This window comes from Euphorbia lathyris, chromosome 7 (assembly GCF_963576675.1).
Source record: "Euphorbia lathyris chromosome 7, ddEupLath1.1, whole genome shotgun sequence".
NCBI lineage: Eukaryota > Viridiplantae > Streptophyta > Magnoliopsida > Malpighiales > Euphorbiaceae > Euphorbia > Euphorbia lathyris.
In genome coordinates this window covers 48,538,677-48,556,450 of record NC_088916.1, presented here as the reverse complement: position 1 = coordinate 48,556,450, position 17,774 = coordinate 48,538,677, and the positions used below count along the sequence as shown (strand labels likewise).

The window sequence follows — 17,774 nt, the reverse complement described above, 5'->3', positions numbered from 1 at the left end:
AGGGTTTTAGGGATGTTACAGACTCAGTGGCTCTATTTTGGTCAGCGGAAGCTGAGCATGTGTCATCTTCGGTAGGCTAACTTGTTTTCCCTGCAGGGTCAGTTTCATCGAACTCAACATGTACAGACTCTTCTAAGACCTGAGTTCGTTTATTAAACACCCTATATGCTTTGCTATTTGTTGAGTACCCTAGAAAGATAGCTTTATCAGCTTTTGAATCAAACTTAGCAAGGTTGTCTTTAGTATTTAGAATAAAACATTTGCAACCGAAGGCACGAAAATTTCCAATATTGGGTTTTCATCCTTTCCAAAGTTCATAGGGGGTTTTCTTAAGTACATGTCTGACTAGAGCCCTATTAAGTATATAGCAAGTTGTGTTGACAGCTTCACCCTAGGAATACTTTGGAAGCCTATTCTCACTCAGCCTTGTCCTAGCTATTTCAACTAAGGTTCTGTTCTTCCTTTCAACTACCCCATTTTGTTGAGGAGTTCTAGGAGCAGAAAAATTGTGGTCAATGCCGCTAACTTCACAGAATTCATCAAATTGTTGATTTTTGAATTCTCCACCATTATCACTTCGGATGTGAGCTAATTTTAGGTCTTTATCATTTTCAAGTTTTCTTACCAGTGTTGAGAACATCTCAAATGCTTCATCCTCCTGGTAAACATGGCCATCTCCTCATCATCTGATGAGTCAGCTTCGGTTGAGTCAGCTTTCATGACAAGAGATTTTTGCTTCTTGTCCTCAGTTTTTTCTTTAGCCTCAAAGTTTTTCATGGAGATCTCATAGGTCAGCAGAGATCCAATGAGCTCATCATACTTGTATGTGGTCAGGCCCTGAGCTTCTTCAACAACTGTCTTCTTTGCTTGCCAGCTCTTGGGAAGACTTCTTAGAATCTTCTTCACTTGTTCTTCTTCAGTGAAGTTCTTGCCGAGTCTCTTAAGCTCATTGATAATGTTTGTGAATCTTGCATTCATCTCCGAGATGTCTTCATTATCATTCATCTCGAACAGCTCATACAGCCGCATATGTTGATTTACTTTGGACTCTTTGACCTTGCTAGTTCCTTCATAGGTCACCTCTAGCTTCTTCCAAATTTCTTGTGCTGACTCACAACCTGAAATCTTATTGTAATCTGCAGCATCTAACGCACAGTGGAGCATATTGATAGCCGAAGCATTATTTTGTAATTTCTTAAGGTCATCTTCTGACCACTTAGCCTCGCTTTTGACAGTTTTTACACCATCAATGGTTTCATAGGGAATAAACGGGCCTTGGACTATAGCTAGCCATGCACTCATATTTGTTGCCTGAATGAAGTTTTTCATCCTGTTCTTCCAGAATGTATAGTTTGACCCGAAGAACAGTGGAGGCCGACTAATAGATAATCCCTCAGGGAGTATCTGGGTTGTTTGATTTCCTGGAAGGAAACAACTGCTGTTCTCAGCCATTACAGGGATCAGCTCAAGATAGTTTTATCTTGAATAGTGAGCTACTGAGGATACCACTTATTGGTCCGGTATAATATGATAGGATTAGTTCCAGGGGGGGTTAGGAACTAATATAACTTTTTCACTTTTAAATGCTGACTTAATTGAATGTTTGATTCTTTAACTTAGTTTCAGGTCAGCAAGGCTGAGTGATGTGTGAGACAGCTTTTAATCAGATACTGACTAGAGCTGTTTCAGTCGAGAGTTGGGAAGTAACACTTAAGTTAGTTTCCAACTCAGCACTCAGATTACTCAGCTTCAGCTTGTACAGATTATTTACTGAGTGATTTTAAGCAAGCAACACATACAAATATATATCAAGAGAAGGGGTTAGAGTTTACTCAGCAAACTTATCCTGGTTCGGCCTCTCCGCCTACATCCAGTCCCCAGAATCCTTCTGAGCTTTTTCAATCCTCTACTGAGCTCTTTAAAGTAGAGCACAAACCGTTTACAATAGCAACTGAGTATGCAAGAGTACCGTCCTCTATTCGTCTACTCAATCCTATCTACCACTGAATACTTTAACCGAGTACTCAGCTTCTCTCTACCACTGAGTACTATAACCGAGTACTCAGCTTCACCTTTCTAACCTTTTACAAATGATAAGAAATTGTTCTTAATACAACAAAGAACACTTTAGATGACAGAATCAATCTATACTTTTACACAATGATTGGAGTTTGGTGTAAGAGCTTGCTTTTTCTTTTCAGACAGCTTCTATTTTGTATCTTTGACTTAGTGAAGATTTGCTTGTTTGTCTATATCTCTTTTGTATGTGTCCTTATCCAAGTGATGATTTGGCCTATTTATAGCAATCTTTGGGGTGCCAATGATTTGAATTCCGACATAGCCGTTGTGGGAAGAACGGTCTTCTTCGTCATCATGTGGTCAGCTTCCAGAGCTGCAGGCCAATCATGTCTTCTGTTTTTAGCAGGAGCCAGGCTTGCCAGATTCGTCTTCTTGTGCTAGGTTTGTCTTCTTGCGCTAGGTTTGTCTTCTTGCCAAAAGTTAGATGGTCCATGCGTCTCGAAAAGGTCCTTGCAACGGATTTCCAAGACTTCTGATTTGTGTCAGACCTTATCTATCAAGTTGACGGATCATTGACACTGACTTGATTATTACTCAGCTTGACTCAGCGGCTTCGCCTACAAGCTTTTCTGAAGAAGACATTTCTTTTCTTAAAGCTGAGTTGCGTTCTTACTCAGCGTCTGCTGTGTGACTTGCTTATGCTAACTTTGTTCTGTCTTTCTTTTATAGACTTTCAGTTCCTGTTCTCGTTAGTTAACTTACTCAACATTGAACAAACTCATTAGTACAATTAAATCAAAGCACTTAAATTTAATTGTTTTAATCATGGGAATAATTTTTTCAGATCAAAATCATGTGGAAAGGTGTTTCAACAGGGAGTTCATTTTAAAAAATAGCCATATTTCTAATGTACCAAATGTACCAAACAGCAGTTATAGCAGCAAAATTCCACCATTTTCTCATAGAAATATGTAAACGAACAGCTCTAATCTCACGGAAAAGACTCCCAAAGGTCAGCATACTACTACGGTGGATGCCTAAAACAGAGAAAACAACATTCCAAAGACTATTCGACACTGGGCACGTGACGAAAAGATGATCAATTGATTCAATATGACATTTACACAGCTCACATCTCGAAGCAAGAGAAAACCCACATACCTGTAAATTGGTTTGCACCACAATTTTCCTATAAATCACTAACCAGCAGGTGACAGACCGCCTAGGCGGCACGGAGGCATTCCAGAGGAATTTGTTCCACTCAACTGGAGTGTTGTTGCAGAATGAGCTATAAAACCCTTTGGCAGTATACATACCTGACATAGCCGGCTTCCACATACAAGTATCGGTTCCGTCCCGACTGCTAGAAACCCTATGAATGTTCAATTGGACAAGATCAGGTAGACGATGCAAATTAGTCCAGGATTCATCATCGCGAAAGGAGTGAAGCGGATCATAAAGCTTGCATTGTATATTTGCCGGGATGCCCAGCTGATTTGCAACCGTCGGTGCAATCCAAGAGTCCGTCCAGAAATTCAAATCGGAATTGTCTCCAAACCACCATATTACTTCCAAACTAATCTGCTCATAAATTGGTCGAACAGAGGCCCAAACCGATGAGTTTGAAATATAGCGCTTAGGCATACCGGATTGATAAAGGAAACGATTTCGCAACAAAGAAGGGATATAACCATTCGTTTTAATCAAATCCCAGCTGAACTTGCTAAGAAGAGAGTTGTTGAACAGTTTGATATCCTTAATACCAAGCCCCCCAAATTCATACAATTCACATCACTTTTTCCATTTGACAGTAAGAAGCTTTCTCTTATCCTTGTCCCCAGTCCAAAGGAAGTTTCTGAGCGCTTTAGCAATCTTTGTTGTGAGAGAGGAAGGCCATTTATAAATCATAAGTGAGTGAATAAGAGCACCCGTTAGTGCAGATTTTATCAGAGTTAGCCTTCCCGCTAAAAAGAGCGATCGCCCCTTCCAGAGACTAAATTTAGCAAGGAAACGATCCATAAGCGGCCGTAGATAACGAGCCCTTGGCGCCGCTTGAAAAATTGGTACCCCAAGATAATTAAACGGCAGGTGAGCAACACGAATATCCAGAATATTAATGAGCCGATTCCTGCGCTGATTGCTGATACTGTTCCCAAAATAAATTACAGATTTATCCAAGTTAACCGTCTGACCCGATGTGGATGCATAAAAGTTGAAAAGATCCTTGACACATTTTATATTTTTGAGAGTAGCCCTGCCAAAAATTAACATATCATCTGCATATAAGAGGTGAGAAGGAAAAGGAGTAGTGTTGTGATAAACCATGGGTTGAAATTTGCCTTCACCCACCAACTTGGCCAGCCAACAACTAAAGAAGTCTTCTGCAATACCAAATAGAATTGGAGAAAGCGGATCCCCTTGCTGAACCCTACATGAGCAGCTAAAGTAGCCCTTCTACCTCCTCTAAAACCAATTGACATACGAGCGGACCGAAGAATTTCCAAAATCCAACTTCTAAATTGCAAAGAAAAACCAAAAGATTCAAGAACTGCTAGAAGAAAATTCCAGTCAATGGTGTCAAAAGCTTTCCTGATATCAATCTTCAAAGTCATATTTCTGCCAAAGCAATTATTGTTTAACATATTTACCCCTTCCGAGGCCGCAGTAATGCAATGATGAATGCTCTACCAGTAATGAATCCGAATTGATTATACAAAACAATGCGCGTGGCGATAGGCGCCAACCTGTCAGCAAGGATCTTTGAAATGATCTTATAGTTAAAATTGCTCATGGCGATAGGTCGAAAATGTTGAATTTCATTGGCTTCAGCAACTTTGGGAAGAAGAGTCATAATACTAGAATTCATACCAGGAAGCATACAACCGGTATCAAAGAAACTTTGCACCATCTTACAGACATCAGAACCAATTACATCCCAAAAGTGCTGGTAGAAAAACCCCCCATATCCATCAGGACCCGGGGAGCTATCACGGCTAAGACTGAAAACCGTAGTACGGATCTCATTAGGCGATGGCTGCCGCGTGAGAATATCATTTTCCACCAAATTGACCAAATCCGGAATAACCGCAGAAACAGAATCATGATCAATAGTTAGCCTGCTGCTAGTAAATAGAGTGGAGAAGTATTCTACAACATGCTGAGAAATGATATTCTCATCATCAACCAAAATTCCGTTAATGAGAAGAGAATCCATTGATGATTGAATTTTTCGTCCTTTTGCCGAACGGTGAAAAAAATTGGAGTTCCGATCCCCCGCCTCAAGCCATTTTTCTCTGCTTTTATCTCGGAGAAGCAATTCTTACTGGTGAAGCTGAAGATTAAGCTCGCTCTGAGCTTCTGCCTCAATCAGACGCCAGTTCTCATTCAAACCCTGCACTGAGATGTCTCTTTGAATTTTAGCTAACCTGGACTGAGCAGCAGCAATATTTACTTCCACCCTACCGAACACTTCTCTGTTCCATAAACGCAATTTAGGCTTCAAAGATTTAAGTTTATGACAAAGTAGCTGCGCCGGAAGAAGAGAAACATTGCTGTTACTCCAATGATCGGTGATCAAACCCCTTAGAGATTCATGTGTAGTCCACATAGAGAGGAAACAGAAGCGGGTCTGCCAAGCTAAGCCATTCTTGCATACCAAAAGCAACGGACTGTGATCAGACTGATGACGAGGGAGGACAGAACAGCTGATTGAATCCCAGTAATCCATAAAATCATCAGACACAAGAGCTCTGTCAAGCTTACATTCAACATGTTCTGGACCAATACGACCATTAGACCAAGTAAATTGCATACCAGAACTATCAATTTCCGCAAGACTGTTATTATTAATAAAGCTGCGAAAGTCCCTACAACTAATGGCAGAAGGACTACGACCCGTCTTTTCGTGAGCACCGATGACTGCATTGAAATCACCGATAACCAGTTTTTTTCGATTGCCCACAACACCACTGAGTGAATCCCAGAGCATACGTCTTCTGCCAAAAAAATTACTGCCATATTCGAAAGAGAGCTGAGAATAATTCGTGGCACTTCCATAGTTGATCGAGAGGTGCTGATCATGGCAAAGAATCAGAGAGCAAAGTTGAAGAGTACCAATTTTACAAAAAAGCCAAATAGAATTACAAGGATTTCCAGCGACAAACTGTTGGAATTTAATGTCCTAAATACAATTGTTTTGGATATTAATATTAATGAATAAATTGTTTATTTGGTCATTTGTTTAATCAGATATATAGCATTAATATGTAACTATATATAAAGGCACAAATCTTTCGCAAAGGAAGTAATCCTAAGTTTATTCAAGTAGTTATAAAGTGTTCATACAAGCATGAAGTGAGACTATACTTTATAATAGACTGATAGACTTAAAGTAAACCCAAGTCAAGTAATATGTTATAGGGATTGGCATATTGCTGTTGAGACTTGCATGTAACAGTGTTTTCTGTCGAGAGAGAAAGCTGATCTCACAAGCTTTAGATATTCTGATATCTAGACAGTTACATGGATTTGATGAAGGAGTTCATAGGATTGGGACCCGACTTGAGATAACAGAATGGAGTGATTTATCTAATGTGTCAACTGTTCATCTCATCGGTATTAGTAGATATAACTAATCCTCAGACTCAAACATTCATTAATTAGTAATTCTGGATTGTGGAGTCTGATACTTTGATTCTTTGCGAGCACGGTCCAATAGGTGAGAGCCTAGGGTGTGTGAGAGCAGGGTTGGGTATCACGCGAAGTAATTACAGAATGGTTAATGTCAGATTGAGCATTCGTCACTCTCGATAAATGGGAGATATATCCAAAGGGCCGCTTGTGGTGAATTGACTGAAATCCTTGCAATGTGATACAGTTAAGAGTAGAAATAAACATTTCATTTAACTTATCTTTCAGAGTGAATTCAACCTGTACAAGTAAAACCGGACTCTTCGTTATATGTAACCTTGACACATTCCATGGTTATAAAGAATTGACCGACAGGATATAGTTGATGAAGGATCATATTATACTGTACCTAATACAGAAAGGTTAATGTCAGTTATCAACCTGACTTCTTAATTGCTCTGGGGGAATATCATAGGTTCTGCTAGTAACAGCTCTCGACGGTATTCCGTTATATATATATGTTGGAATTAATCGTAATGAATAATTTCAAATGATATATACGGCTAGTGGCAATAAAGAACCTAATGGGTCGCATATGGGACTTGGAATCGGAGGAAGAAAATGTAATTAGTGGGACATACATATATGGGCCGAAATTTGTATTAATTTAGGGATAAATTAATTTGATTAATAATTATAATTTGATTATGGTTATCAATTAAATTAAAAGATTATCTGATAATATTAATTAGAAGTTTTTATGTGATTGAAACTCTAATTAATTATCCCTAACATTAATTAATTATTAATTTGATTAATAATAATTATCTAGATATAATTAGTTATTATTTAGATAATAGTAAAGTGTTTATTTAATTATCTAATTAGGAATCCTATTCCGAATAAGATTCCAATTATTTAATTACCTAACACAACTGGGATTAGGGTTAAGAAAAGTCTATAAATAGACTCCCTAACCCCTAAAATTCGACCAACACACAAAAAAGGGAGAGGAGGAATCGTTCCGTCTTTCGTCTCGGCTAATTTACTTTATTTCTTACCCCCTCTTTGATCTCGTATCGATTTCTGTTAGAGGCAATCATTGCGATTGCTATTCATTGAAGGTTGATCACTGATTATCTTTCGGTTTTGTGTTGAATCAAACGTTCGTGGTTCACGAGTTGATAATAACAAGTTGTGGGCACTTCGTTTGCAACAGTAGATAGTTCATCACTAAAGGTATTACTATCTATCCCTCTTTATATGAAATAACGATTAACAGATCTTGGAAAAGGAAATAGATAAAATAGATAAAATTTTATTATTCCGCTATGCCTAGGCTTGTCTATTTTCCTACACAAACTGCATGCCAATAGAATTCCAGAAAGAAGAGTGAATCCTATCCAAAGCAACCATAGGTTCAGAAATACATACCAGATCCGGATGATTGACAGAACATATGAGTTTTAGAGCCCTCTGCGTACCAGGGTTTTTAATACCCCTGCAGTTCCAGTAGAGAATGATCATTGAGGTAGTGAAGAACTGCCCCGCTCCTTAGAGCGGGAGTCTGCCCCAACTTTTTTTGTCTTGGATTTAGCTTTCTTCCTAGTAGTAATCCATTCGGTATTCACCTCAGGGATGCGGTTGATATCAACCATTGGTGAAAAAGGCTCCGGGGAACCTTCAAAACCCGAAACAGAAATGTTATCTTTATCATTTTGCTCACCCCAGCTTTTGTTTTCTTCCTCATGCCCCAAGATGTCATTGTTAGCCGATTGATGCAGCACAAGTTGCAGAGGAGCAACAATTTCGCCCTCCTCTACATCCACCGGATCCTGAACAGAATTTTGAGTATCCTTCCGAACCTTAGCCTGCTCAGAGTTAGTACGATTCGACCCCTGCCCCTTTCCAGACTGAAAAGTCCTCTGGGACTGTGGCTTAGGTTGTTCCTTGAGATTTCTCCTGCATTTGGCTGAGGTATGTCCAATTGATGAACAAGTTCCACAAAGCGCCGGCAAATGCTCATACTCAAGATAAACTCATTGCTTATAACTATCAGTGTCAACTCTAAGCTTTGATTGGATTTCACAAGAAAGATCAACATCAACTAGCACCCTAGCATAATGCCCAAATTCTCCATTCACAGTGTTATGATCAAATCAAATCGGAACTCCAATCACCCGAGCAATACTAGCAATTATTCGAGTATCCCAAAATTTCCAAGGCAAATTATACAATCTAACCCAAACTTGGGCAGACGTGGACTTGTGAGTGTCAGGATTGAATCTCGGAGTCCAAGGTGTGAACCGAATGATGCCCGACTTGAGGGAAATGGTACCCATTCCCCAAATAGTTTGCAAAGCGATATTATCAGGCATAATAATTTGATAAAAACCTTTACCCAAAGATATAAGTTGCCAATCCATAGAGCGTTTCCATACCTGGTTCAAACGTTGCTTCAAATCAACGTGCTTCCAAGGGCTCTCGCCTTTGTTCAGTGAGATCCTCCCAATTACCGAGTGTTGGAACAATTTCACCCGCTCCTCGTATATTGATTGCGGTATTTTGACGGCACGGAACCCTCCTTCTCTAGAAATCAAAGGCTGAAACGGAGACGGAATAGCAGTAGAAAATACTGATTTCTGAACCATAGCAGCAAAGGTCGGAGCCGGAGCAGTGGCCGGAACAAAAGCCAGAAAAGAGGCTGGAGCAGATAAGAATCATTCTCACATAAGAAACGTTAGGCATTAGTCGGGCAGATAAGACCCTTGAGGATTAATCAGATTTTTATTTTTGTATTTTTTATTTCTTAATCAATAAATTGTTATATAAATTCAATTAAAATATGTATTATACTGTCTAAAAATAATAATAGCATAACATTATTTAATATAGAAAAATACGTATATTTGTAACATATATTTATAAAAGTGTGCAATCACCAACATTTCAACAATAATATTATTGAAACAACTCAAAACTGAATCATCATAAAGTAAAAAATAAATTCACAATAAAAAATACTTTTTTTCATCGTCACTTAGACGACACCTAGGTGGTTCAGGCGGAGCCCAGACCGCTTAAAATCTCCTAGGACCAAAAAACACATGGAGGGACTAATCAGAAAAAATTTGGGACAGATTTTCGATTTTGAACACCTAGACGGCCTTGTTTTTTTTATGATAATGATAATATTTCATTAAATAAGAAGATTGATAGTACAATAAGAAAGCAGTAAGATACAACACCTCACATAAGTATAGGCTATGCCTAATAAATGATCCACTAAGGCAATAACATGACTACAAAAAGCAGAAAAAACCATAAAAGGTACCACTAGCATAAATACCAACATATAAGTCATATATTTCTCGAAACTCCAAGTTCGCAGAAAAGCATTTGTAGTCCATTCTCCAACATTAGAACCATTCTGAACCTTCGGATCTGAGTCACTTCTTTCGCAATCCTGTAGATCTAGTGGTCTACGGATAAGATCTACCTTTTCCGCTCTTGCTAAAACAGAAAAGGTTACAAATGAAAAGATAACGAACAACAGATACAGTTCAAACATGGTTAGAGATCCGAAAAAATATATGAAATCCAACTAATTAAAAACTATCAAAACAAAATTAGGAAAACATAAAAAGGGGAGGCCTTCTTCCTCCTCAACGGTTTAAGGAGGCCGTCTAAACCAAACAAAATTGAAGGAAGACCTAGTGAGAGAAGCCTTCTGCCTTCTCTCTAGGTTTCCTCAAGACTCCCCCTCTTCCTGCCCTCTCCATTTTTCTTTTTTATCCCCTTTTCTACACTCTCCATCTTTCTTTATTTATATATATATATATAATCTTTGTAGTGATAATATGTGATATAATGTAAAAATCGATGACCTTATTGAACATTTTGATTTGGGTGCACACTCAATTGATAAGAAGACATTTGTGATGCAAATTCAATCACTTTTACTTAGAAAATGTGTGGAATTGAGTGTAATTATATTTTGTGGCTTGTACTTGGGTGAAAGTGTGGACTTTTGGAATGATTGACTTGGAAGAGGAAGGTCCAAGCAAACTTAAAAAAGAGTGATTGAGAGATATAAGTTTGTTGGGGATTGAAGAAAATACAACGGTGGATAGAATTTATGTCGCTGGCACGATTTGATTTCACGGTTTTGTATGATAATTTATGTTAGCCGATTCGAATCATTTCGAGACTAAAGTTTTGTTGTTGTTGTTGGATGAGAATGTAACCATGGGTTAATAGAATATTAGTTATTTTATTTTTCCTGCACTATTAGTGCAAATATTAGTACGTCTGCCATGATTAAGGCCAACTGCCTATGTAATAATCAATCACATTAGGCAATGCCATAAAAGTAACTATAAATAGGAGTTATTGTACTACACCAATATGATACTAGTTTAAAAAGCCTCCACCTTTCTCTCAAATGCCACTTTTGTTTAATCTATTGCCTGGATTCTCGTTTTGCCCAACAACTTTTGTCTCTGCATGTTGGGCAGTTCTTGCATTAATGCATAGCATGTCCAGCCATTGATGAGATTACCATGAATGCATCTGTTCACCGTATAACTTCCCGCTCTTCTGCCGTACCTTGTCAAGACCAAAATCTAATTTTCTTGCTGTAAATATAAATTAGTGTATTAAGCAATTCAAACTAATTAACTTTTGCATTTTATACATCACCTATTTCTTTACTCTAACTGATAATAAATACACTTATTATGAGAAGGACATGGCAATATGTTGGTCCATTTCAGAATCCTCCATCAATACACTTTCTTTAATTTCCTGTAGCATCTTCAATACTTGCCACATTGTCGGCCTCTGCTCAGGCGACGTCAAGCTACAAGCAATGGCCACCTCAAGAAGCATCTCCAGCCTATTGTCTTCTCCACCATCATCTTCCCTGCTGGATCTAACCCAATCTACCATATCATTTGGAGCTAAAAATGGGATCTGGGATGGAGACTTGCCAGTTAAAAGCTCAAGCAAGAGAATTCCATAAGAAAAAACATCGGATTTACAAGAAGGTTGATGGTCGGAATTGCGAATTTCAGGGGCTGTGAATGCCGTGTAATCAGGGTCATCTTCTGGCAGTGAAGTGGTGAGAACGACAAGACAGTAGTCCACGATACATGCCTCGAAATCAGGACCTAAAAGAACATTAGAGGACTTGAGGTTGCCGTGTACAAGCCTCCATGCTTGGTGTATGTAAGAAAGGCCTTGTGCTACGTCTTCTGCTATCTTTAAGCACGATGTCCAGTGGAGTGGTTTTGCTCGACTTGATTTTGAACCTGCAAACAAACCATCATTTTTAAAGATTAAAATTTTATCAGTAGATCTTTCTGTCCGCTATTAATATGAAGTGGACCTTTAACTATCAGCTTGAGCTTTTAGCTAAAACGGTTCCATGATATGGTATCAGAACCAGTGTGACCAAGTGGTCCAGGGTTCAATTCCTGGCAGTCCCATTTGTTGAGTTATTTGCAGGATATGGTAATATGGACCTGTGTTGTCACGCGTCAAGTCCAAGTGAAACGGTTCCACGACACTTTCACCTTGTAGTCAATTCTAAATTAACTTGTTACTAGTATAGTTAAAAATAGGAATAAGATACTAAAATAGGCCTAAAATTTTTGGAGGCTTATCAATTTAAGCTTCACGTACAAAATAGCACTAATAAAGGCTTAACGTTACAAAAGAGTACTAATTTAGGCATCCATAACGAAACATGATGCGTCATTCATATTACTCTGTAAGGTTCTGTCAACTGTACATGGAGAGAGAAATCAGAACTTAACGGAGTAATATGAATGGTGTGTCACATTTTGTTATTGAGGTCTAAATTGGTACTATTTTGTAAACGTTAAGCCTCCATTGATCTTATTTTAGAAGTGGAGCTCAAATTGATACTTCCTCAAAAACCTTAGACCTATTTTGCTACTATATCCCTTAAAAATAACTAAAAAATGTATGAAACTGCTTTGGTTTCTTGTCAAACTTGTTTGGAAGACCTAATGTGATAATTAAATAACAGGAAAACCAACCTTTTCAAATTATCAGTAATATATAGCTAAAATTGATCTTGTTTAGAAATGTTAGGGTTAAATTTACACTATTTCATATACATTAGAACTAAACTTGCAATTCATAAAATATGTTAGGATAAAATTTAATTCTTATCCCTTATATTATATATAATATTTCATAAAAAAAATGTTAGGATAAAATGTAATTCTTATCCCTTATATTATATATAATGGTTAGGGATGTAAAGGGAGCGGGCTCCCCATCGGTGACCCACCCGACAGGGATAGGGATCCCCATGGGATGGGGATAGGGATAATTATGTCCCCCATGATAGGGATGAGGCGGGGATAGTCACTATCCCCGTTAATCCCCGATGTGGATCCTCAATCATTCTCCGTGGAAATTGGATTTTTTGGATGATTTAAATATATTTTAATTAGGTGATTGGTTATTTTCAATTTTTAGTTTTTTTTTGTGATTTGGAAGATTTGAAAATGATTGTTAATTAGGTATTATTAACTACTGTTTCTTAAACGTTTGTCTTTACTGATTTTTTAACATAAACGATGATACCCCGCGGAGAATGGGATTTGGGGATAACGTTTTTTGAACATCTATAAACAGGGAATAGAAATAGGGATAAGTTTGTCCCCATTTAGCTCGTGGGGACGAAAATGGAGCATCCTCGACTAGCTGGAGAACGGGGATGGAAAATGCAAACCCCACCTTCCCCGTTTACATCCCTAATAATGGTGTGAAATATGTAGATTATAGACAATTAGTACGCTACGAAGATTTGACTTAAGTTGTAAAGCTAAAAAAAGGTTTATTACACCCGGTGTACCTAAAATTTGTCTATAAAACCGATTGATCTGAACTTTAAAAATATCTTATTAACTCGATGAACTTGTTTGAAGCGATATGGTTAACACTCAAATAATACTACTTGGTGGAATAAGAAGTGATTGATTTGTACGTGCATATATCATGTTAAGGAAGTTTAGTAGATGACCTTACACAAGTTAAATATAACAATGAAATATCTCAAAACTCAGAGAGCCATCGGCTTCTTGGAATTTGATAGATTGAATTCAAAACAAACTTACATATTCAAAGGGGCAAGGACTCCATAAGGGAAATATGATAAAGAAAAAAAATCATATTTAACTATAAAATGATAACTAAATTATATTATTAAGATTAATTTTTAATATGTTATCAATAAAATATAATATTATATTTTAATTTAAAAAGTTTAAAAGTCTGTTTGGTTCAGTTGTTAGCTAATAGCTGTTATGGTTAACTGTTTGTAGTGTTTGGTAAAATTATATTAAATTGTTGTTGTTCGGATTTGAAATGTCTAATATGGACATGTTTTAAATTAATCAATAAAAAATTATAAAAGGGATAAGGTGAAAAAATGTCTATAACGTTTACAACTAGGAGCAATTTTACTCTTAACGTCTAAAATGGTGTAATTTTACTCATAACGTTGGCAGCTAAGATAAATTTTACTCATAACATTGGCAAATTGGGTAAATTTCAAATGTTATTATAAAACACATTTTATTTTTTATTCTACACCAATTGCACAAATTAGTTAGTTCTAAAAAAAGAGATTTTATATATTCTTTCTGATTTAATAATAAAATTGAAAATTAATATTTATAAATTCTGCGAAATATTTGATTTTTTTTTCTCCAACTCGTACAAAAGATAATATGTATTTTTATAAAATTTCACGTATAATCATATGTTTGTGATATATTACTAATGATGATAAAATGATACACATGTGAAGTGTAGATTAGAATATTCATAACCAAAAAGACAGTTTGATGAATTATTTTTCAAACTGACCCAACTTGTCAATGTTAAGGGTAAAATTGCTCTTGGCTGCCAACATTAGGGGTATAATTGCACCATTTTAGACGTTAAGAGTAAAATTACTCCTACCTACAAACGTTAGGGGTATTTTTGCACATAATCCTATTATAAAATAAGAAATGTGTTACACAAATTAATAAAAATAATCAAATAAAAAATTTATTGAACGCAATAAAATATTATTCTTCTGGTAATTATGTTGTAGAAATATAAATAATGTTAAAAAAATATATTTGGTGGAAATAAGAAGGATAATTTTGTCAATAACAAATAACTACAAACAACTGTTTATGAAAATCTACACATAGGAGCTCTTTGTGAAAAGCTTCAAAACGCGGCAGTTTCTAAAAAAAATGCTAAACGCTACGGTTATATAAACATAACCATACACTATATTTTCTACGGTATGAAGTGAAATGCTAAACACTTCTCCAAAAAGTTAAAACAAACATCCCCTATATTCTAATTCATAAATACTAAATCTTGATTTATAAATTTTAATCTTAAAATATATTATTATTTTTAAAAATAATAAGTTTATAATTAACTAATTGAAATTATTATGTGACATATAATTATAGATAATCTTTTTTATATAAATTTTCCAAATAAACAACAACACATGTCGTTTACCTATCTGATCCTTCATAAACGGGCCATTGTCCGAATCATTATGTTAAAGGCCATAATGCTGAGGGTTAGCGCGTCTAGAGGCGCGTAAGGTCAGATCGTTTAATTTCTCGAAAAGAAGACCACAAGTGGGTCCCGTTTCACATAATAGCAGTGATCCCTCAGCAATCAAGCAATTGAAAGAAAGACCATGTCAGTTGTACAATATCTCAGCACGAAATTGAATTCCTTTTACCACGCGCTCTACTCTACCCAGACACCTACGAAGATTTAATATTAATGCCCTTTACTTTATTCCTAAACCAAATCTTAATCAAGTTTAACAAGTAAACACCATTTCCCAATGTCGTCAGCCGCGAGATTCTCGCTGTTGCTAGAAAACCGCGACAACACAAAATCTAGTACTGTACTGTTATAATTTAATAATTCTAGACCAAAAAAATACTCTTCTCATTCTCACCGAGTTAACGACACTGTAGTTACCCTCCCTCACTCACCGAGTTGGATGAAAAAATTACAGTACAAGTTAAAAAATGAAAGCTTACCGTGTATTAGAGAGAAGAGGCTACCGTTGGGCTGATAATCATAGATGAGAAGCCTTTCTTCCCTAGCTTGAAAATGTGCCCTTAAAGGAACCAAATTTGGATGCCTGAGTCCGCCCACTGATTCCATGTGTCGCTCAAATGTTTCTACGCTATTCCCTGCTAATTTACTACCATCAAGCCTCTTCACCGTTACAATCAGACGGTTATCCAACACTGCCTTGTACGTGGTCCCGATCGTACCCCTCCCTAGCAATTCAGCTGAAGCTCTCATTAGCTGGTCCAGCGTATAAACCTGTGCCTCTCCCGCACAGAATACCAAACTCCCACTTCTTTCCAAATGCAATCCTTGCACCCTCTTCACCTTCTCTTCCAGTTCATTCTCTTGCTCGTCTATTTGCATCACCGCCGCAACCTCCGCCACCGCGGCATCCGATGCTATTACACCCTTCGATTTCGATTGCGTTTTGTTCCTCTGTTTCCTCATAACCATCACAAAGCAGATTAGAGAACAAATGAGAATAAATACTCCCGATGAGAAACCGATTACTATTACTGTTGTCTTGTGTTTCGGCTTTTCGCTCGGGTGTGACAAGTTAACGCCGTGCAATTGCTCGGATATCGCCACCGCTGGCGGTGGCGATATCGGTGATCCGGATTGACCGAAAAAAGGAGTGCTTGGACTGCATTCCTTGTGTATAATCTCTCCGCAGAGACTCGGGTTGGGTGAAAATGAAGAGAATTGAAATCGGAGTAATGTAGGAGTAACCGGAATAGCACCGGTGAAGTTATTGTAAGAAACATTGAAAGTACGGAGAGATGATTGGTTTAAAGGTGGAATGGTACCATTGAAATGGTTCCGATCGAGACGAAGGGAGGATAATCTGTCTAAAGAAGTTACCCAGGCAGGTAATGGCCCGGTTAGATTGTTGCCGGAGAGATCGAGATTTCGCAGGCGGTGAAGCGAATGTAGTGAAGGAGGGAAAGAACCAGTGAAGAAGTTGTGATCGAGAAAGAGGGATTTGAGGTTGAGGAGGTTAGACAAATCTGGAATAGGTCCGGTGAGGGAGGTGTTCTGAAGAGTAAGGACTCGAAGCTGGTCAAGGCGAGTCAAAGTGTCCGGAGCTATAACACCGCCGAGATCTATGCTTTGAAGAAGGAGACGCACAACTTTATTCTGGTAGCATTTGACTCCTTGCCACTGACAAAAATGGAAGCTTGTGTTTAGAGAGTAAGGAAGGTTAAGGTTCAAATCGGCTTTAGATTTGAAGGCGAGAAGTGGTGTAGCATCTGTAGAAGAATATGAAGGTGAGATTAGAATGAAGAATGAGATCAAAAGAAGATGGAGCATTTTTAGAGAAATAGTTAGTGTAAAAGCAGAGGGATTGATATGGCCGAGGAACAAAAAGAGGCATAGACGATAACACTCCGTGACAAGGCATGTAAGAACTCAGACAAACGTAGCTGTCGGGGCTGCATGATCAGAGTCACGTGAACGATAACAAATGGAATGCAACTTTTCTAAATTTGAAAAGACTAACACTCATCCTACGGTTATCTATCATCGTCGTTAATCTTCCAAGTTAACAGAAATTTAGGGTAAATTATAAAACTATACAAGTCCAGCATTTACACCTATGCTATCAAACAAAAAATTTCTATACATTTTTCTCAAAAATACATTTACAAACTACTTCACTTTTTTAATCCATTTTCTTCACCATAAAAAAAAAAACTGAGACAAAAACTAAACACAAGAATAAAATTTGAATATTTAGAATAAATTTATATAATCTCATCTTCTATTTCAACACATCTTTTACATAATTTTAAAGTAAATTTTATGATTCACATTTTATGAAATGGGATTCGCATTTTATAAAATGCGAAACCATGAGATTATCATTTTATGAATTTCGGCTCGCATTTCATAAAATGCTAACCTCACGGGTTCACATTTTATGAAATGTAAACCCCGTTTCATAAAATGCGTATAGGAAAGATTGAAAATGAAGATTT

The 17,774-nt window shown here is 37.2% G+C and overlaps 1 protein-coding gene across 1 annotated transcript; it reads right to left on the bottom strand.

Annotated features, from left to right (window-relative positions):
* Positions 1-11,263: 11,263 nt before the first annotated feature.
* On the bottom strand, positions 11,264-17,388 carry LOC136201267 (probable inactive receptor kinase At5g67200). The gene is made up of 2 exons (XM_065991891.1): positions 15,759-17,388; positions 11,264-11,960 (listed from the first exon to the last, which is right to left on the bottom strand). Exons 1-2 carry the CDS (start codon positions 17,104-17,106, stop codon positions 11,386-11,388), a joined length of 1,923 nt encoding a protein of 640 aa, XP_065847963.1. The 5' UTR covers positions 17,107-17,388; the 3' UTR covers positions 11,264-11,385.
* Positions 17,389-17,774: the final 386 nt, after the last annotated feature.